At 39.5% G+C, this 23,334-nt stretch overlaps 1 protein-coding gene across 1 annotated transcript in view; it reads right to left on the minus strand.

Moving 5' to 3' along the window:
* The window catches only part of LOC308421722 (zona pellucida sperm-binding protein 3 receptor-like), a gene marked incomplete at its 3' end in the record, with an annotated part of 32,194 nt that overhangs the window by 1,081 nt on the left and 7,779 nt on the right, over positions 1-23,334 (minus strand). Inside the window, 6 exon segments of the mRNA XM_080918142.1 lie at positions 5,308-5,394; positions 5,848-6,048; positions 13,800-13,997; positions 17,694-17,876; positions 19,746-19,940; positions 20,084-20,169. Coding sequence (XP_080774268.1) covers positions 5,308-5,394; positions 5,848-6,048; positions 13,800-13,997; positions 17,694-17,876; positions 19,746-19,940; positions 20,084-20,169 — 950 coding nt within the window.

Raw genomic sequence — 23,334 nt, forward strand, 5'->3', positions numbered from 1 at the left:
GGGGGCATCAAGTTGAATTAGACAATGAAAATCATGAGAAACTCTGTCCATACTTGAATTCAGGTTCTGAAAAACTTATTAATTTCAATGGTAACTGTAATAATCCTGACATCTATTGAGAAAAACTGTATGTATATCTATTCACCAAATTTTTGTTGTCTTATAAATTCTATCATTATATTGCTATAAATTAGTTTTACCTGTTACTAACATTTTACCAACAAGGAAACTGAGAATGTTAATAAATTTCCAAATCTCCTGTAGCTTTTATGCGTTAGAGCCTTACATTTCTTTCCACAGTCTTGATGTAACACAGGATGCTAGGGATTCACCTTTCACTGTCCTCCCCTCTTGGGTCCAGAGTTCAGTAGAAACAGTGGCCTTTGGTTGCTAGCACAGTGATGAAGGAACCAAGGACAGTGAGAGTCAGTCACATCTCATCCCTCATCTTTGTTCTATATCAGCTTAGCAACCAGGAGCATCATAGAAACCAGAAGGGCATGGAAAGATGATGGCCACCTTAAAAGTTCAGGGCAAGTGTGCAATACTTCATGAGCTATGAATCCTTGAGACTCCTCTTCCTTGGATACTTGGAAGGAAATGAAGGTTGATGTGAAAAGTTTACGAAAGGCACAAATTCTTTCTTAGACCCAAGTTAGTCTGGTTTCTAAGTACTCTAAATAGATACGCAGCAACTGAGTCACAGGGGCTGCATCTGCTAATGTGCTATCTGTTCTTTTAGGGCTTAGGAGGGGAACAAAAGTTCATTTTTAATAGTTTTTGTCAATGATTTAAATTTTACCATTCCTATCTTAAATATTACCAGATAGTAATATTTAGATAATATATAGAGAGATAGATAATGTAGCTAGATCGATAATATATAGATAACAGATACATGCATACATACATACATATGTAGTAGATAGATAGATACATAGATAGATAGATAGATAACTAGATAGATAGTAAAAATTAGGTAGGCTTTGATTAACAGGAAATGTTACTGTTATTAATTTGTAATTGTGTTTTCTATGCATTGCTAGTGAATCTGGTATGACTGTAAAGAGGCAAATGTACCCAATGAAAAGATACGCAAGACACACAGCAAGTTCAACCACAGAGCCTGCCTTCCAATGCATTCACATAGAGAAGCCTCACAGTAAGGGGGTGTCTGTTTATTTTCTGTTGTACTCTGGGTAATATACAGAGACGTGAGCTTACTTAGGTGCTAGTTCATTGAAATGGGAAGGAATGGGGGTTTTGGCTGGCTCCTTTATGCTTTGGTAGTGAGTGTAAAAGAATAAAGCATACAGAGAGAGCAGGACAGTTCACCCCCAGGACTAACATATAATCTATCTATCCATCCCTAAGGGTTCACCGATCCCTTACTTTATAATGCCACTGCATTAGGGCTCAAACACAAGAACTTTAGTACAGGGGGTGTATTTAAATAATACCTTGCCAAGTTCATGTCTCTCTGTCTTTGTCTCTCTCTGTCTGTCTCTCTCTCTCCATCTCTCTCTCTCTCTCTCTCTCTCTCTCTCTCTCTCTCTCTCACACACACACACACACACACACACACACACACACACAAGAACTTATTCAGTACTAACAGCTACAAAGGCTTGTTCCTGCTAAAACGTACTAAGCTCAGAGCCTCATCTGAGACTCAAGGAATTGCATGACCTGTTGCCAATCCCCATATCTGAGCCTGTGAAATCAGTTTCTCTACTTCACAAGTGGTGCGCTAGGACCGGCGGAGTGAAGACATTCTCAACCGGAAGGGAAAAACAGGTATGAAGGAGACATGAGACCAAAGGAACACTAAACTTCAGCAAGGAAAAATGCATTGAACACCCCCACCCCTTTTATTTTTTCACTTGCCCTAGTTACTTACACAGGAAGCGTTTTCCTTGTGGAATTTGTATACAGTCTGGCTGATCATCCCCCCCCCTCCATGTTTCTCCTCCTTTCCCGTTCATACCTCCATTTGTCCCTCTTCCTTCTTCAGGTCACGGGTTCTAAGACCTGACCTGGAAGCCCACTTTCCTCCACTCTGAAAGCCCATTTTCTCTTTTACTGGGCACCTTACCGGTCTCCTGGCCTCTAATCAGACCCACTCATACACAAATATAACTAAACAAGTTTCAGCAATATGGGAAAGGCGGCACAGCACATGTATGAGCAACATGGGGCGCATGTGTCAGCAACACGGGAAAGATTGCGCAGCACACATGCTTCTCTGAGCCTGTTACCTCACGGCAATCTTTCCCCAGTTCTAGCAATTTTTCTTTGTCTACAAATTTCATCTTTCTTCATGGCCACGTAAAATCTCTTTGTGTATATGCAACCCTGTTTTCACTGTCCACTCATCTGCGGATGGTCGTCTGGGCAGATTCTGTTTCTCTGTGAATCAGTAAATGTGGGCATGCAGGTATCTCTGTGTAAGATATGGACTCCTTTGAATATATGCCTGAAGGCCGTATGGCTGGGTCATATATTAGTTATATTTTCAATGTTTTAAGAACCTCTAGGATGCGCTGGTGGCTACATTAGTTAATACTCACACTACTAGTGAGAAAAGTTTCCTCTTTCTCCACATCCTTGCAGATGTCTGTTTTCATGATGACAGCCATTATGATAAAAAAAAAACCCAAATACTTCTATTTGTATTTCCCTGATGGTTAAGGATGTTGTCCATCTGTATCTTTTCAGTTCGTTGGCTATATTGTCTTATGTGATGGTTTGTAAATGCTTCGCCCAGGGAGTGGTACTATTAGAGGGTGTGGCCTTGTTGGAGTAGGTGTGTCAATGTGAATTTGGGCTTTGCCACAGCTTCCTGAAAGCCAGTATCTGCTAGCAGCCTTCAGATGAAGATGTAGAACTCTCAACTCCTTCTGAACCCTGCCTGCCTGGATGCTGCCATGCTCCTGCCTTGATGATACTGGACCAAACCTCTGAACCTGTAAGCCAGCACGAATTAAATATTGTCCTTGTAAGAGTTGTCTTGGTCATGGTGTCTGTTTACAGCAATAAAACTCAATCTAAGACTTCTTATCTATTTAATGTTTGCATTGGTTTTTAATATTCTATAAATTAACCCTTTATCTGAATGTAGCACGAACGGCTTTTCTACTCTTCTGCTACACTGTGGATGGTTTCCTTTGTTGAGCAGAAGCCATTTACTTCCATGTAACCCCACTCGTCAATAACTATTTCCTGTCATTGGAATTCTACTAACACTTTTGTCTATATCTATATTCTGAAAAGTTTTCACCATATTTTCTATAATTTCTCAACATTTCCAGTGCTTAGTTAAGACATCGGATCCACATTGGGTTGACTTTGTACAGGATGAGAGATATGGGCCTAATTTCATTCTTCCATAGGTGGCCAGTTTTGTCACCTAGCACTACTTACTGAATAGGCATTTTCCCTTTGGTAAGTTTTAACAGTTCTGTTAAAAATTAGGATACTGCACTGAATTGTACAAAAACTTCTAGTCATCTGATCAGCTCCTCCCTGACATGGCCAGGAGGAGGGTGTGGGGGAGAGGAGGCGCTGCATGTCTCTGTGTGTCAGACCCTCTCACTTCTGCTGCATCCCGGGAGTCTGCGGGATGAGGTCTGTTGCACAAGGATGACCCATCATCTTCTGAGCGCTGCTGCACTAGAACGGGTTCCCTGTTTTCGTGAGACAATATTGGGACCAGGATGATGGGAAGCACTACAGATTTCTCGGTCCAAGGCTGTGTCTACAGGTTTCTGTGGCCCCGATCTCTGCTTGGTGGGTCCAGACAGGATGTGTTTAGCCTTTGTCAAGCCCCGCTATTATTCCCATGGTTCTACAGTCCAATCAGTCGCCTCCGCTTCCGTGTAATAACGGAGAAGGGGGGATTTGTACATTGGCAATCTTGCACCGTCAGATTCTCTCACAGCCTTTAGAGTGTACATGTGTCATCTTCCTGTGGCTATGGCATTTGCCATCGGGCTTGGATTCCCTGTAGCACAGACCGCTGCAACCTTACAGCTCTCCTCATACCAGAGCCTTTCAGGAAACTTTCCTGGATGAACTCTTCTCCATAGACACCATTTGGCATGGAATGTGCTAGCTAGCTTCTCTGTGAAAAATAGGCTCTATTCTGGTTTTTCTCTTGTTTCTATATTGATGGGTTTTTTATCTTGACTTTCTTCTTTTTTTTTCAAAGCATGTGTGTGAATGTGTGTGTCTGTGTGTGTGTTTAATATGTTAAAGTTTCATAATGAAACTCATTGGTTTGCATGTTAACCTTAAAAATTAATGAAAATAAGAAAATACACATACCTACATATATACATACAACACACACACAAACAGACACACACACCCTAGAATGGAGATGCTACCTCCCAAGATGCTGGTCAGTATCTGTGTGTACTATGTGATTAATAAGAACAACACTTAGGGACAGGATGGTTCATGCTAGTCAGAATGAATCCCACCAAACAATTTGCATAATATTTGCATAATGTACATTTCTACATGTATTTTTAGATTAGTAAACTAGGTGTCCTGCAAGACCAAAGGTAAAACAGTTCAATCAGTAAACACACACAAAACCAAACACTGATCTTAAGCTATTGCTTTCATCAAAATTTTCTGGGCTTCTTCCACCTCACAGGGAAGCGTGGACGAGGGGAATGCTACCATATTCTGTAGCAATAAGCTGTGGTCATGACAAAGAGCCAAAATGTCTGGTACATACTGGTCAGGAAATAGTATATCTGGAGCCAAAGATAATCACTGGAGTATCTCATGAGTTGCACCCAGGGAAATTATACTGAGTACGCAATTTTGAGACATGAAGAAATTCTCATCATGAATAACAGGTAGAGATACCACATCTGACAAAAAATCCAAGCCTATGCAAGATCTGACTGAAGGAAATATAGACTGAGCAGTCTTGAAATGATGTTAATCATATAAATTACAACCTCAGAGCAGAGATAAGTTACTTCTTTAACTTTCCCTTACAGTCATCCTTAAGATTATGGATGGCTACTGTTTTTTCCCATGATTTTTTCTCATCTCTCAACCCTTTTTCTCAGGACGATCCCAATTAACTACTAGATCCCAAGTTTATCTTCTTAAACTGTGCTTTTATATTAGCCCCAAATCGGCTACTCACTCCCAAGTTATCATCTTTAACTCTGCTTTTATATTAACCCAAACTATGGCACACAACAGACTCTGTCATGTTGAAGTAAGGAGCCACCAACAGTAAGATATTAACATTGCTCTATGATAATATTTTCAGTGTCTTACCATGATCAAGTAGATAGAGCTTGTTCATCATGCTGGTTTCTGATATGTTTGGGAACATGAGAGCAATATGGTTTGGCAGGCCTTCGTCTGAACAAGAAAATGAAAAAGCTGATGTCAGTCACCAAGACCCAAGTCTTCCTTCCCATTCAAAACAAAGTCCCCCATTGTTTCTTCAATTATATAAGCCATCCCCCTGATATACAAATATAAAGATGTATGAGATAGTATTTTATTTTACTAAAAATTTGGCCAGAGTGTTAACAGATAATACATGCAGAAACATTAACAACATAAGATACCGAAGGATCATATTCAATGTGCTATATTCCCTGGTCAAAGCTTTTGTAAGCCTTCTTGACAGTATACCTTGGTCTACAACTCGATCAATAGCTTTGATACTATCTGTGATCTTCTGTATAATATGCATTAGAGGAACAATTCCAAACTCACTTCTTTTTAAAAATTACTCTTCATAGACCTACATAAAATTCCCTGAGATATCTGAAAAAGGAGACTGAAAAGTCCCCTTAGTATTCTTACCTGCCTGACATGATGGCATTTCAGGGTACCACTTTCCATCTGCTTGACATGTACTCCTTCCATCCATAGACATAGGGTAAGAACCTTCATTACAAATATAGAAAATATAGTCTCTATAGGCATACATGCATGTGCCAGTGAAATCCCTCCTTTCGCTTACAATTTTGATTTTCTCCATATTTGGTGTTGGGCAACATACCCCTAAGAGATTAAAAGAGATGTACATGTTTCAGCCTGTAGGAAAGACACATTTGGCCAAAGTCTTCACTCTATATTATGAAAGACATTAATAATCAAACTCTTGGAAATAGGATAGAATGTTACTTTCAGAGAAGGGGAAGAATTATTCAATAGTCATAAAGCTTCAGTTGAATAAATTGTAGAAATGTTTAATGCAAAACAATACAGAAATTCAGTTAGTGATAGAGTATATTTAGCTTTTAGTGTCAATAAACATGATTTGGAAGAAAAAAAAACAGAAAAAAAACTTTATCAAGATGGCAGAATAAACTTCCGGTCTTAACTTGTGCCATGAGCAGACCTTGGGTGCTGGTTCAGCATCCATTCCCACAACACCCAGAGGAAGCCCAGCACTCAGGTGCTTTAACACGCCCAGGATCACAGGTGAGGAGGACACAACATCTGCCTCAACAGCAGGAGTAACTGGGTCCCCAGAATCCAGGGACGCAGAAACCCCACCCTGCCAGTACAATGAGTTCTTTCCAGTCTGAACTTGTTCCCTGTGCAGACCTTCAATGATTCAGCATCCATTCCTACAACACCCAGAGGAAGCCTGCCACCCAGGTGTTCTAACATGCCCAGGATCACAGGATCACAGGATCACAGAGGAAGCTTGGATTCCAGGAGATTGGACACACCTAGGAGCACTGGAGCTCTGACACACCCAAGATCACAGTTGAGGCCACAGTATTTTTTCCAACATCCAGCATAACTGGGACCTCCACAGGAACCAGGGAAACTCAAACCCCTGCCCAGACAATAGGTATGGGTTCTTTCTAGCTTGTACCTATGCCTGGAGCAAACTCAGGGCTCTGGCCCCCCACCCACTCCTGCAACACCCAGTTAAAACTTAATTCTAAGGAGCTCTTACACAACGGTACCTCGGGAGTTTGGTTGTACCAGGATTTTAGTATCTCAGAGGCAGCTTGACTCCTAGGAGCTCAACAAACCCCAGGATTTCAGAATCATAGGATCCCAGAATCACAGGATCCCAGAGACAGCTGGACTCTGAAGAGTTCTGACAAAACCAGGATCACAAAGGGTACAGGTTCCAGTCAGAGACAGAAGTGCAGGTAGCACTAAAGATAACCATATGGTGAGAGGCAAGCACAAGAACATAAGCAACAGAAACCAAGGCTACGTGGCACCATCAGAGCCCAGTTCTCCCAATGCAGCTAGTCCTGGATATCCCATCACACCTGAAAAGCAAGATTTGGATTTAAAATCACATCTTATGATGATGATAAAAGACTTTAGGAAGGACACAATGAACTCCCTTAAAGAAATACTGGAAAACACAGGTAAACAGGTAGAAGTCCTTAAAGTGGAAACACAAAAATCCCTTAAAAATTACAGGAAAACACAAACAAATAGGTGAAAGAATTGAACATAACCAAGCAGTAAGAAAAAAGGTCAAATAACATATAAATGTAGACCTATAAGAATTATACCAGACTTCTCACTAGAGGCTTTAAAAGCCAGAAGATCCTGGGCAGATGTCATAAAGACCCTAAGAAAACACAAATGTCAGCCCAAGTTCGCATACCCAGCAAAACACTCAATGAACATAGATGGAAAAACCAAGATATTCTATGACAAAACCAAATTTGTATAATATCTTTCTACAAATCCATCCCTACAAAGGATAATAGATGGAAAATTTCAATGCAAGGAGTGAAACTATACCATAGAAAAAGCAAAAAAAAAAAAGTAATCTTTCAGCAAACCCAAGAGAAGATAGTCATAAAAATATAATTCTATCTCTAACCAAAAATAACAAAAAACCACAATCGCTGTTCCTTAATAGCTCTTAACATCAATGATCTCAATTCCCCAATTAAAAAAAATATATATAGGCTAACAGACTGGATATATAAACAGGATCCAGCATTGTGCTGCATACAGGATACAAATCTCAGAAACAATAACAGACACTACCTCAGAGTAAAAGGATGGAAAAAAATTCCAAGCAAATGGTCCCAAGAAACAAGCTTGAGTAGTCATTCTAATATAGATAAAATCAACTTTCAACCAAAAGTTATTGAAGAAGAAGAAGAAAAAGAAGAAGAAGAAGAAGGAAGAAGAAGAAGAAGAAGGAGGAGGAGGAGGAGGAGGAGGAGGAGGAGGAGGAGGAGGAGGAGGAGGAGGAGGAGGAGGAGGAGGAGGAGGAGGAGGAAGAAGAAGAAGAAGAAGAAGAAGAAGAAGAAGAAGAAGAAGAAGAAGAAGAAGAAGAAGAAGAAGATGATGATGATGATGAAGAAGAAGACACTCATGCATCAAAAAAGTACCTTCACAAAAGTTCGGAGAGTCTGGTGAGAAGCCTCAATAATTATTTTAAGCCTAGTAAAAGGAGAAGGTGTCTCAAAGAAGGTAAGAAAAAATGGGTTGCATGGGTCATTGCTGCTTGCTTGCACCTTAACCCTGTTCCCAACTCTAAGCACTACAATTGGAAGAGAAATGCCTTTTGCTTGGGAAAAAGAAAACAAAGTTGACATAAATATTAGATCCAGTATTTAATTTGCTTCAATGGCCATCATTGGACAGAACTCGATGGCCCTTACTTCTGGGTTAGTGTCTAGGGACAGAATCTCCACAGGCAAAAGAAAATCTGAAACTTCTGAAGGACAAGCATAAGGAATTTTCTTTCTGTTGTCTGTTATGGTATGGGCTTAAGGATGTTCTCTCAAGGGTCTATTGAGGTGTAAGTTAGTGGGACCTAGATTATTATCAGATTTAATGACCAAAACATAGTTTCTAATTCTCCCCTCAACTTCAAGCAACCTTAATCTTCAGTCAAGAAAGACTCCATCTGCTGAAAGTAGGATAAGGAAGAAAGTTCAAAACTTTATTTTGCAACTCCTGCTATAATAAAACCCAACATAAGCAGAGCATAATATTCCTTGTTCAAAGGCTACTACCCAAAGTTAGACCCACTATTACCAAGGTACCATATGGAGATAGAAAAGAGGCTTGGGTCAATACAGATTACTTTTGGTAGGCTGCTGCACTCTCTGGTCAAAAGTGGGCAAGAGCAGGCAAGTATAGAAGATTGGGTCTTGGCCCCTGGTTCTGATCCTGTGCATTGCTGATTATGGCCATCAACACATTCCCAGACAGTCTGGTCACTCCTTGGCCAGCTGACCACAGGACTGGTTGCCTCAGGCATAATCTGTGACACCTAAGTACAAGCCAGCGATTCTAAATGAGGATTCTCTTCAGGGTCTAGTATTAATAGACTTCCCCTTTTAGAAGCCTCAGCACTCATCCTTAAGAGCATAATAACTGCAGATTTGTGGTAAGGTTGGGCTTTGAGTACCCACCCTGTCCCCTCCCCCATCACTGAAACATTGTTAGACTCAGTTCCTGGCTTATGGAAAAGCTTGACTTGGGATGTTAACTAGTATTGAAATATCAGCAATAACCATTGACTCAAAGAATGTGATAAACATCTTGAATTTGCTTTGATGTTCAGGCAGGTCTTCAGTTTGTGGTCTGCCTGCCTTCAGTGGGGAATATATATATGAAATGTACGCATATAGAGATCCATCTCTGGACACATGTGCCTTATGAAGATTGAGCCACAAGGAGAGAGAAAACTGATAAATAATAATTGAACAATAATTAAAAACTCTTTTAATCAAAGGGAGGAAGAGAACCAGAGGGTTTCCCTAACACCAGCTCTCAGATTACGTAGGACAGTTGAAGTAAAAGTTCTTTTAAACTCACTGTATAGGATGCTGGTTCCAGAGTCAGACAAAGGCAAAACAACAAAAGAAAGTTACAGACCAATATTTTTTTGAAAAAAAAAAAAAAAAAACTGCAACAAAATGCTACCAACCCAAACCCAACAGTACATTAAAAAGACTACTTTCTAATAATAGTAGCAAGTAGATCAATTAACACAATATACTATATAACAGAATGAAATAAATAAGCATAAGTATATAAATAAAAACATTCTTAATATGACTCAAAACACTTTTACCTAAAAATCTCTGAGTAAAGTAAGTATAAAAACTATTTCTCTACAGGATCTAGAATAAAACAAGATATCCATTTTCACCACTTTGAGTCAAGATACTACTGGAAGTCCTAGTTACAATGATCTAGAAGGTGAAAGAAAAGATTTTAATGTAAAGTCACAAGAGGAAGTCAAATCATCACTGTTTACAGATGAAATACACAGAAAAATCCAAATGACTCAATTAAGAAAGTGTTAGTAATATTAAGCAAATTTTAACGGTTAATATTGTCAACTTGTTGGTCTCCGAAATCTCCTAGATAAGCCTCTACTTATGCCTATGAGAGACTATCTAGATAAGGTTAACCCCTTGGCATGTCTGAGAGGAATTGTCTAGATTAGGTTAACTGTGAATGAAAGACACATGGTGAATATAAGCAACTCTTGCTCTGGGTCCTGGGCTCAATAAAGCAAGTGGCTTCAGAAATAACCAAGAACAGGATTCAATCTCCTGTGGTTGACTTCCCCGTTGAAGTGTGGTCTTTTACTATGCTAAATACTAGTTGCTTCCAGAGATCTCTGCATGTAGACCCAGGTGTTGCCATGTGACCTTGCCTCCAAGTTATCCCTGATTGGTGAATAAAGATGTTGACAGTCTATAGCTGGGCAGAAGATATAGATGGTAGAGCTTTGGTTCCAGGCTTGGGATCAGAGAAGAACCACTAGGAGAGAGAAGAAGGTAGAGAGAGGAAAAAGATGTCACAGGTTAGGAGTCAAGAAAGCATGGCCATGAGGGCTGGCCAATTGGAGTTAAGAGCAGCCCAGATGAAACATAGTAAGTAGTACTTTGGGGTTATAGTTAGGAAATAGATTTTAATAGCATAGAGGGTAGATATTTGTCCAGAATTAGTGCTCAAAGAGGCTTATTATAAGTAGAAAGGCCATGTGTGTCTTTTATCTTGGAACTGAATAATCAAATGTGGGGTAGAAACCCCTGATTGAGAATAAATATTTATTACAAGACTCCCCCTATACCCGAAAGTCAATTTAATCTTTCCCAACTCCCTGTGTTGCTTTTCATAAGGTCTTTTGTTTCAGAAATCAGAAAATAAAATAAGATTTGTATTAAGAATTGGGGTTTTTGCTGCTATATTGTGAGCATATATTCTTTAGGTTTTGGAACTGGTTTAAGAAGAGTTTGGACCATGGGATTTAGATACCTGTAAACAGAGCTTAAGGATTATGGCAGGGGATTGTAAAAGCGGAATGTCAAGTGCAGACTCTGAATGCCAGTTCATTCCTGAGTCCCAGAGAGGAAAAACTAACAACCCTATTGAGATTGGACTAGAGACCACATGCTATTCTTCACAAGGATCTGGCTTCATTCTGCCCGTATCTCAAGAACTTGAGTATTGCTGAACTCACAAGTAGTCAGCTAATGTCTTTGGGAGAGGAAGTTTTAAAACATATTAACATTCAAGCTATGACACAATTAATCCTCAGAAATGTACATACAAGTTTAAAACTGCAGACAAGGAGAGTGCACACACATGGGAAAACATCTATTACGGTTTGAAAGAATCCCATTCTCTGGATCAGTGGGAAAGACTCCACCCATCAAAAGAACCAGTTTGTGAAAAATCCAAATTTGTGTGAAAAGCAGATGGCTGGATATGACAGTGTAGCTGCAGGGGTTCCCTGATCTAAAATGACTTCTTAGAAAAGTGACTCTGTAGATTGATCCAGCGAAGCAGCAGAGCTCACAATAGCTGTACTCCAAAAGGTCATGTGTCATCACCAACCAACGCCATCCATGTGACACTTGTTTTAAAAATGAAAGATGCAAGATTTGTTGAAAAGTTTCAGATAGCCATTAAGACAGTTGGTGTGTAATAAGGTTGGGGGTCTCTGCAAGCAGTACATGAGAGGCCACTGTGTGAAATGGTGAAGATGACTTTTGGAGCTCAGAAGACTCTCATCATGCTGAGAAATTTGGTGTTTTTATTACTGGGTTTTAGTCTCACTTTAATTCAATATTCCCTTTCTGCATCTCTGTTATTCCATTTAGAACCAAACCAATTGGTATATGCCATTAAATAGTAGACCCATATACTTCATATTTTATTGTAGAGATGTTCCCAGTTAAGAGACTTCCTGGATTCTGTACTTAGACTCTTAATGTTAAGTTGAAACTGTTAAAGATGGTGGGACTTTTTATTTTTGAGATTATAATATAATTACATCTTTTCTCCCTTCCCTTCCTCAAATCGCTTCTTTGCTCTCTTCCAAATTTGGAGATCCTTTCTCCATTAATTGTTATGTGTATGTTGGAGAGACAGAAAGAGAGACACAAAACAGACAGAGAGACAGAGACAGAAAGACAGAGACGGACAGAGAGATAGAGAGACAGAGAGACAGGGAGAGAGAGACAGAGAGACAGAGAGACAGAGAGAGAGACATCAAGAGAGAGAGAGGGGGTTTTAAAGGGTGAACATTTGGATTTAGATAACCAGTCGGTGTGTTCTTCCCTGGGCAGGCGACTGTTCCTTCTACTCAGCAATTCCTTAGTTACCCAGGGTCCTTTGTTTAGGGCTGAGGCTGCATAGGCTCTTTCTTATCCCTTCTGCCATGTCTGTTAGTACTGTCCTTGTTCCATCCATGTTTAGGCAGCCATGTTGGTGAGACTGTACTGGTGTAGCTTTTGCCATTCCAAGGAGACACTCTCACAGCACAGTTCCTGATCCTCTGGCTCTTACAATCTTTCCACCCTGTCTTCTGAAATGTTCCTTGAGACTTAGGTATGGGAGTGTTTTGGAGATATAGTCATTAGAACTGGGCTCAACAACCCTGCATTTTTGTTGGTTGTAGCTTTCTGTAATTTAAAGTTTGGAAGTTGTATTTCTAGGTTACCATGAATGTATGGGAGCAAGGGCTAGAAGAAGGTTATAGGTTAAAATTAATATGCTTGGGTTCCAGAGAAAAAGTTCGGTGGCTAAAGGCTCTTGATACACAAGAAAAAGAGACAAATGGAAAGACACACAGAGAGAAAAATAACCACTAATTCAAAAGAAGTCAAGGAGATCACAATACAAAAAGGCAGAAAAATGTTACATAATTATATATATATATATCATAATATTATATAACATAATATACAATATAGGAGCTGTTATATAATTACATGTCATAATTTCAAGTGAATTACTAAATAACTGCACATTAGCCTGCCTTTAAAATATTGAACAGAAAGAATAAAACTAAGCCATACAACACAAAGAAAACTTAAATAAGCTGTGAGCTATTTTGACATGAGAATGTAATTTAAAGACAATAACTACAGCAATAAGGGGTCATTTCATAATAATAAAAGGCTAAATACATACACCAGTAAAATATATCATTTCATATTCATGTCATCTTAAGATACAAAAAAAGGAAAAGAATGTTTTAAAAACTAAAAGATAAAAGATAACCTGCTATCAAATAAATCTCTGATGGAAATTGTTGTATAGATTTAAATTCTAACATCACAATCACAGAATTAGAACTAATCAGCAAATATACAACATTCAAACAATAATCACAAAACAATACAAACTTTCATAGGTGCCCTGAATTTTTACAAAAATTACCCATATCCCACGGAATTAGACAGGCTCCAAGAAATTTCAAAGATTGTACTCACTGCATTCAATTAATAATTCAAGAAAACCAGGCAATCAATAGCTTTTCCGAATTCGAGGTCACTTACTTTCACATCCATTGGAATCCGACCAAGTCAGATTTTCCTGACAAGTCACAGTCTGTGAATCACTCAGTTTCGCTAGATAGCCGGGCTTGCACTGGTATTCCAATTTGGTCCCAACTTCAAATACTTCAAAATGTCTGAATGAAAACTTATTTTCCGCCCAGGAAGCATACGGAATATCTGGTATATTGATGCAACCATCTGGCCATTAAAAAAAAAAAGCCAACATAAAGATATGTCATTGGAATTGGCACAGAGAGCCTCAAGAATGGCATTTAAAATGACTGTCACACCATTACTTAGCAAAGGTAACATGTGATGACCTGCACGTGTCTGTGTTTTGGAAGCAACTTCCTGGCTTTCCCTTTCAACATAAGGACTTTATTTACCAACGTCGTTTTCAGAGTATTAAAAGTAACTAGTGACTAAAGGGTTAACAGACTACACTTTCTGCTTTTGTTGGTAACAGGATAATATATAATCCAAACTGCTTAACAGGCCTCTTACAGCTTTGACTGTAAATGCAATTCAAGTATAATTCATTCCTCCTGGGCTGGCAAATTATATTTTTAATAGATCATGCCTTCAAAAAGCAAAATAAAGCAAAACCAGGACATAGAAAAACATGTTAGTGGGATGTAAGAATAGCAAGATGAACAGAGAAGACATTTTGCCTAAGCCAAAGGTAAAGACATTAGCAATCCTTAGCAATCTGTAGAGAGTCTGAGTTGCAAAAAAATGAGACAGTGATAAAGTAAGTTTGATTATTAAAGGTTGTTGTGAATTGCTTATTATAACTGATGAGCACTAATTTAGATCTGATTCAATCAAAATTACTATTTGGGATGTTGTCAAACTTTTGATCCCTTGAAAACCATCTGGGCTTTGTGTCTGAGCTGTAGCTAAATGTCCCACAAAGATTGTTGATTTTTAAAAAGTTCAGCTGTGCTTCATAATATTTATGAGTTTTTGTATGTTTTTCATGTGGATAGCCTCTGGCCTTACCATCATCAAGACTTCTTTTTTACAGATTTAATCCTTTTGGGACATTCATATAAACAACTGCTTACCAAATCATCTATCTTAATTGGTCCAACCAATTAGATTAGATCTCTTCTAAGTTTAATTCCAAATACCCATCTCCTTCATTAGTAACTTCTTTAGGACATATTGAGTTCTGGATTACTCTAATTTTAAAACCCCACATTTAAGATGTTAATTAAAATGAAGAGGACAAACAAACAGACAAACAAAAAGCAACCAAACAAAAAAAAAATCCCACACCAGGACTTAATGATTTGTAGATTGATGTGATCCAATATTTCTTCCTCAATGGTTCTGGTGAGTAGTTTCTCTTCCTAGAGACCTTCCTGGTTCCTCACCCTCATTCACACACGGGTCTGGGGAAGCGCCTAGCCATTTGTGATGTGAGATAACAGCGCCACACACCAAGCAATGTGGTGTCACCAATAAGAGGTCACATTGTGCTGAAGCTCCAACAAGTTAGACCTGTGTAGTTAAAATGTATGTGACAGACTTCTATAAGAGTGACAAGTGTCACAGATCCAACACCAAAATTTTTCTGGAAGAGATATTTTAGCCTTGACTCGTCAGTCATCAGTGTACTATCTTCCTTCGTGTATGACAATATTCTGTGACTGGGACTTAAAATAATTAACCTTAGACACACCTGTAACAAGCCCAATTATATTAAAGCCTACCTTTACCTTCTTCTGTCTTCTCCACGGTCTTCCCTAACCTACCTTAAAATATCAAGAATAAAAACGTTCACAGTGTCTGTTCTGTCATTATTTCTTCTGTTAACCTCACTTAGTCTTACCAATTTCAGTTCAAATATGAATTTCAAAACTTTTCATAGACCTCTAGACTTGTGTCTGTCTTGCCTTCTCTTGTCTGTCTGCTCAGTCATTTGCCCAGACAACTGACACCTCACACAAATTTAATGGGATATCTCTGTCTTCCCTATTCTTAATTCTGGATGTCAGACTTTGCCTCAGAGCCTACCACCTAATTTCTGCAATACATACATAATACATACACACATACACACATATATGTGTGTTATATAATATATTATATTATCTATATGCAATATAGATAATCTATCATCTATCATTATATCTATCTCTCTATCTACATATCTATCCATTCATCTATCCACCCACCAATCTATCTATCTATCTATCTATCTATCTATCTATCTATCTATCTATCTATCTATAATCTTTATGCCCCCTCCTCTGATTTCTTTACCTATAAATTCATTCTTCTATATTTTAAAAAAATCTAAACAAAAAGGAAATGTCATAGTAAGGCCTGCTTCTGTAAGAGGCTGACCACTCTAAAAAGCCTGATCCCACAACCTGAGAAATCAGACCTGCCCTTCATCTGTGCAAGCTCTCTCTTCCCAGGATGAAGAGTTAAGAGACACTGCTGTGCTCCGATTTTATAACTCCTAATTTTTGGTGCTAAGCACTTTCTGGCTTCTTTATGCTCCTTGTCACACAGACTAAATGTCATTGTGTAAGACTTACCGCCAGACCCCTAGAACTTAAAAAAGATCTATCGTCCCCTGTACCCTCCCTCTCATAGTAATTACTATTGTCTCTATCTACTTATCTATCTATCTATCTATCTATCTATCTATCTATCTATCTATCTATCTATCTATCTACTTATCTATCTACCTATCATCTGTTTTCATCAATTTATCCACTTATTACCAATATATCTATTATACATCAATCATACATCTATTATTTATTTGTATATCATCTATCTGTTGTCTGTCTGTCAAGCAATCATCTATCTATCTATCTATCTATCTTTCTACCTATCTATCCATTCCTTATCTAATTTTCTTGTTCTTTAAAGTCCTGCTATGCTGTTTTTAATTGACTATGCTGTCTCATTCTAATGTTCTTTGTCTTAAAGGCCCTTTCTCTTAATAAAGCTGGTTTCTGATGTACAATCATGTGTCAACTCCACAGTTCAACAAACTCCTAGTTCCACACCAACTAAAGGGCTGAGAAAGTAACCCTACAGCATCCAAAGCAAATAACAGAGGTTTCCCACTTTGCTGGAACCTGAATACTGAATGTAACCACTAACATGATTCATACCCTTCTGGTTCCATTTTAAAAAATCATGAAGCTGTTGTTTTATTGGAAGATTGAATTTGAGGAAATCTCTGTCACCCTTAGTCAGCCTCAGTACAAACCATCTTCTGTGTTCCTTTGAGATGAGAGCTATTTCTTTCATTAACACCTTCCACCATGTGGATTCTGGAGATCAGTGTCCAGTAATCTTGCTCAGGGGGTAAGCACCCTTACTCAATGAGCATGCTGGCCCACCATATTGAAAGATTTTTAGAATAAATATATGATCCATATTACCAACAGAATCTTGGCATGAAATACTTCAAATAAGAGATTACTGAAAAAAATCTTCCTTCTAGCAAAAATGTTGGCAACAAATAAAATAGAAATCTATTTTTGTGATTACTGCATTCAAGTGGGTTTCGGGAGACAGTGAGATGGTTTAATGGGTCAAGGTGCTTGCTAGTAACCTTGAAAAACTGGGTTTCATCTCCTAGACCCACATAGCAAAAGAAAACAAGCTCTAGGAGTTGCTCTCTGACCTCTACTTGTGCATGGTGGTGTGTGTGTGCTCGTGTGTGTGTGTGTGTGTGTGTGTGTGTGAGAGAGAGAGAGAGAGAGAGAGAGAGAGAGAGAGAGAGAGAGAGAGAGAGAGACATACACACACAAAATAAAAGCATGAAGTTTAAAGTGGCCTTGTGTCCGTAAATCTACCCCACCTCTACTCTGTATAACTGTAGATGATCAATCCTGCAGCTCCTCCACAGTGTGTACTCACTGGGTTCACAGGTGGGGACGGCAGGAATCCATTCGCCATTAGCTTCACAGTGGATCACACTGCTGCCCCTGAGGACAAACCCTTTCTTACAACTGACTTCAATAGCATCTCTGTAAGTATAGAAGTGTCGAAATCCAGAGTCCAAGACACCCTTTGGAATCTGTGGCTGATGACAGACAATTTCTAAAGAAACACAGGAAAGACATCTAGGTAGTAAGAGAGAAAGAGCAGACGAGATGTCGCTTGGTGGGTGGGGATTGTTACAGTTCCAGGAAACGTGGCTGACCCAGTTCTCACCTTAAAAGGAATTAAAGACAGTTTCTCTCTTGAACCCAGTGTGAATGCCCTGGGAACACAGATTCAGATTTCCCCAAATACTATACTTCGTGGTGAAAGTGGTTATAGGATATTTTATTACTGGGAGAACAAAGAAAATTGCAAATTAAAGTGTTTCCCAAATGTATTGGTGGAGGCCCCATATAGATGGGTTACAGTGGAAGAACTCTGATGTAGCTTTGAAATTCTTACATTTTTTAACTTGATGAAAGCTAATACTTTACTAAAAATATTAAGTCACAAGGATGCTAGATTAGACACAGGGGTGGACAGTGGATGACTTTTAAAGGAGTAAAGATAGCCCAAGATAATGTAGCTCTGGCCTATAACATTTTAACTCAGTTCATAATATAACTTTATGTCAGGTATGTGCAAGGAAAACATTTAAAAATGACATATTCTCTAGTCATCTTGAAAAAACTGAGACCTCATCAAACTAGTCATTGTGATAAAGTTGACTTTCTCAGTTAAAAACAAAGACAAAAACAAAACCCAAGCCTAGCATCTAAATCTTGAAGCCCAAACTCCACGGATCCAAATCCTTCCAATATTTCAGTCTAATTTCCAGTTTGGTTTTGGTTGTAGATCAACAGCCTATAGCCATGACATGGTGGTTATGGGATGAGAGAGCATCAGAGACCTGCCCCTCACAGTAGAGAACAAACACTATCCTATGTTCTAGTCCCCACCCAACCAGATGTTTCCATTCCTGCTGACTAGGTCCTACTTACTCCTTTTCATACTATTTCAGGGATACAACTAAAGCCCCTTCAATTTGGACGATAGTGATAGATGTCCCACTTCAAACTGTCCCCACAGTGTCTCCACTTCCCATTCTGAGTATGTGTTATAGAGCAATGTTTCACTTCTGGCATAGCATGATACTAACTTTGAGCTTTATGCCCCTGGTCGCCATGACAACTAAAGCAAACAATACAGTGGGAATAGCAATAGAGCTACTGACATGCTCAAGTAGAGGGTCACGGGACTATCTGTGGAGATGCCGCTGCTGTTCTTGGGTTTCTTCTCCTCCTGCACGTGGCCTTGGGGAAATATTAGAGTGTCTAGAAAGTGAAAGATTCATTGAAAACAGTATTGCATGATTCCATTCCCATGACTCAGCTTCCAGAAGAGTCAGTGGGGCTCTATAAATAACTCCTTACTGGTGCTCAGTAACTAACCACTCTGTAACATGTCTGATAAGCTCATTGGTTTTGCCAAGGTAGACATTGGTGAATTCACATTTTGTCCTGTCAGTTGATACCCACCTGAAGTGAACAGGCATTTGTTTTGTATAACCCTGTTACACACCAGGCCATTCCTCATTGGACTCTTGCCAACACTGATAATACTTCCAGCCTCTGTCTGTTCTCCTTTTGCAGTCTCCTGTTGTGTTTGATTGTGGATGATTTTGCCAGAAAGGCATGAGGATGATCTAAACAATGCTGCCTACTGTACAAATGTGAACTTCCTGGGGTAACAATGCAGTGCAAAAGATCTTACAGAAAGCTTTTCCTATAAGATGGCAGGACTGTAATGTGTATTATTATCACATAGTCTATACCATTCCAATGGCTGAACAAATGAATTAGTTCATTATTGCAACCGTTAGTTTGTATTTAACTACTGTCACTCCCCCAGCAGCATGCACCCAATTACTACAAAAAAATAATAAAATGAGGATGATTTAAAGCAGATTTCATCCCCATGACTTACTTTCACAGGCAGGAGGGTGTGGTCTCCAAACACCTATTGTGTCGTTTATCACAGAGCAGACAATGGAGGCATTGCCAAGGAGAGTGTAGCTGGGATTACATCTATAGACGACTATGGAGCCATATGTGTATAGGTCTTCATCTCTACCGCTGTGCTTCCCATTGCTAATGACTGGAGGGGGCTCACACGTGACAGCTTTGATGAGTAAAGGGAGAGAAAGGAGTAAGGGTATCATTGTAAATCTAAAATTCTGTCTAATGGAGGGTCCAGGAAGCAAAAGGAATGCAAATAGTAGGACTGTCATGTTATCATGTCAGAAGGAATCAATCTTTACTTACTTACACATTCTGGAAGAGGAACACTCCAGCCAACTCCATTACCTTGGACCTCACACCGACTAGTTGCTGAGCCAATCAGAAGATAGCTGAAAGACAGGTCAAGAGTTTGTCTGGGATCTCACTGCAGTTTACCCTAACAGCACTGACACAGAAATGTTGAACAAATATAATTCTATTCACCATTCTAAAATACAATGAATGTTCTAGTGACCACTGATTCCCATTAGAACCAACTTGAAGCTCAGTCTCATGGGACTGAGCAGGGGCTCGTGTTCTCATTCTTTCCTCTGTTTATAACAATCTATTAACTTTCCTAAGTGTTGCATAATGCAAGCAACAGGAAGAACACATATCGTTCTGAAGCTCTAATTCTTGTTAAACTCAATGCAACTTATTATAATCTTAGAAACAATGTAACTCTTCTCTCGGAACAAATCCTTGAACAATCTCCTATGTATTAGAACTTCCTTGGTGCTCAAAGCATAGTTTGATGTGCATGTGCCCACCGTGCTTTATTCCTTCATGGTTTCATTACACTACAGTGAAAGGCAGCAGCAGAATCACCAAGAAGCCATGCACAAGAAATGCAAAACTCCCCTTATCTATCTTGTGGCTACTGGTTTGTTTTTTCTTTTTTTTCCCCTCCTGCTTTCCTTCCTTCCTTCCTTCTTTTCTTTATTATTTATTTATTGTTGTGCTGAAAGTGAAAAATTAGGTCCTAACGCATGCAGGAGTAGTGGTCATCAGGAAGCCACTGGACAACCCCACCATAATCATCCTTCTCTGAGGAAAGTGCAAAGATAATTGTAGCTAATGTAAAAAGAAAAAAAATCTTTCTTTCCTATCATGACTGCAAGAGCCCAAAATTTAACCAACCCATCTACCCACTTTCACAAACACACTCCAGGATTCACTCAGAAACTTTTCTCCCAGTATAATGGCCTAAAAAGATGCCGAATTCTGTGAATTTCAAAATCTCAATTTTCATATGCATGCTGTGGATAACAAAGAGACTCTTCCCAGAATGGTAACAAAGGCCCATAAAACAACAAACAAACACAACTTCTGGTCAAGAAAATGGCATCTCTAGCCTGAGGAGAGATCAACCATTCCAGATGGGACAGGTCAAGCACCCAGTCAACAGACCACCTCTGGAAGGGCTCATCTTAAGCCACGCTAAAGAGGTGGGCAGAATAATTAGCGATATACTGCTTTTCCTTCCCAAAATTCCCACCTCTTGTACAGCCTCTTACAGAACACAACCCTGCAAGTCTGTAAGCTTGCCCACTTGTTGAAATTACTCGGAAAGGAATAATTTTCTTTTCAATCTTTGCTTTAAGCATACCTTCATTGATGTTTTTGGGCATCCCTGGTATTTTGGATTTCCGGACTTTTTCTCTAAAGCTCCTCTACTCAGTGAGTGGTTATTTGTCTGTGGTGTGTCCGGCCTTGATTCAGGCTTAAACAGCATCTCCTCTACTCTACTGTTCTGGGTTTTGCTGATACACATAGCTTACTTGTATTAAAACTGTCTTCGAGTTTCCAACTGATCCCATCCTTAAATTCTTTTAGGAGGGAATTAAATTCCCCAAGAAGTAATCCTAATTTCCCCTATATTGTCTGGGAAATGGGACTCCACACAAGTGTAGTGATTTGAGTCAAACCTGAAACATAAAACAAGAGATGCCCCTCTGCCAAGGTGGTTCCAATTAAAATCATTATTGTTGCTGCTTAAAATCCTGACTCTGCCAATACAAGGAGAAAATCTTGGCAGATTACCCCCTGCTTTCCTGAGTTCCATTCTGTTCCCGTCTAGATGACACCAGGCTGTCTGACTCCAGAAAACCAGTACCTGCTCAGGCTGACTCTCTGGGAGGAAAGACAGGAACCACAGGAAGGCATGTATATGTGAGGGCGGCAGGGTGGATTCTCAGAAACATTGATGCTTTCTTTAAGGAAAGCCTGGTTCTCGCCAGGTTCCCAGTACAACTGGTTTGTGCAGATCAGAACAAAGCAAGTGCTCTGGAGGAGGTCTGAGTGGGGAAGTCTTTTGCAAGCAGTGATCCATTCCCGCTATGGTCTAGGCTGTGGACAGAGGCCTTTGTCCTCTTCACTCTCCTGCCTCGATGGAAACATGGTGTTTGTGATTTTCTCGTGTGAGTTGCGCCATCAGAAGCACTTGCGGGCCATCAAGTGCATGCTCAGGCTGTAGCCAGTCTGAAAGGCATGTTCCTGAGCGTGCGTGAGGAGCCTCCTACCTTCATGCAGGATCACTTGTTCCCGGATGCTCCTGCAGTTGTCCATGGCAACAGCAGTGACCAGGCTGCTGCGCAAGCTGAGGGCTAGGTTCCTGATAGAGTCCTGCACCCAGAATCTCAATACTTGGCTCATTATGTAGATTTGCTTCATAGCAAGTTACAAACCAGGATGTAATAGGTGAATGGCTCACTGGGGGTTAAGCACTTTGCTTGTGATACATGATCAAGATATATTACTAATGCAAACTGCTTTTCTTTTTATTTGAATTTTCTAGTTTTAAAGCTTGGCATGCCATTATAAACCATTCACTCTGTACCTGCTATTGTGTCATGTTTGCTTTTGACAAGTCCTACATGATCCACATGGAAATGTCCATTTACCCTGAATAACAATGAAACATTTATAAATAGAATGTCACCCATCAGAATGGAGAAATGATTTGAGAGAAAAGTATACTATAACCCAAATGGGCTCATTTTGAGAATGAAAGGAAAGTTTAAATGTAGGAAAGGCAGTTCTACATTAGATTATTATAAATTGAATGTATGTGCCTACTCCTCATCGTCATATGGCACAGCCAACCCTTTTCTATATCTGAATAAGGAAATAATCATGATTCATGAGGATGAAGCCTTAAACCCAGAAGATTAAAGTCTATAAGAAAAGAAGCCAGGCCAATAAACGTGGAAAAATGTCCAACAACATTAGCAATCAGAAAAATACAAATTAAAACTACAGTGAGAGCCAGGCGGTGGTGGTGCATGCTGTTGAGGTTTGGCTTTCGGCTCTGCATTGTAATACCAGCAAGGTCTGGTTGCAGCTCCCAATTCAGTTTAGAAGAAAATGATGAGCATCAAAAGCCTCCACATGGAATTGCTTTGATTGAAGCCAGCTAGCCAAAGGGCAAATGAAATGCCCTAGCCTCACCTTCAGACAGAATGCTGTCAAAGAAAAGACGAAGGAGGAGGAGGAGGAGGAGGAGGAGGAGGAGG

Source organism: Micromys minutus, assembly GCF_963924665.1.
Source record: "Micromys minutus genome assembly, chromosome: 6".
NCBI lineage: Eukaryota > Metazoa > Chordata > Mammalia > Rodentia > Muridae > Micromys > Micromys minutus.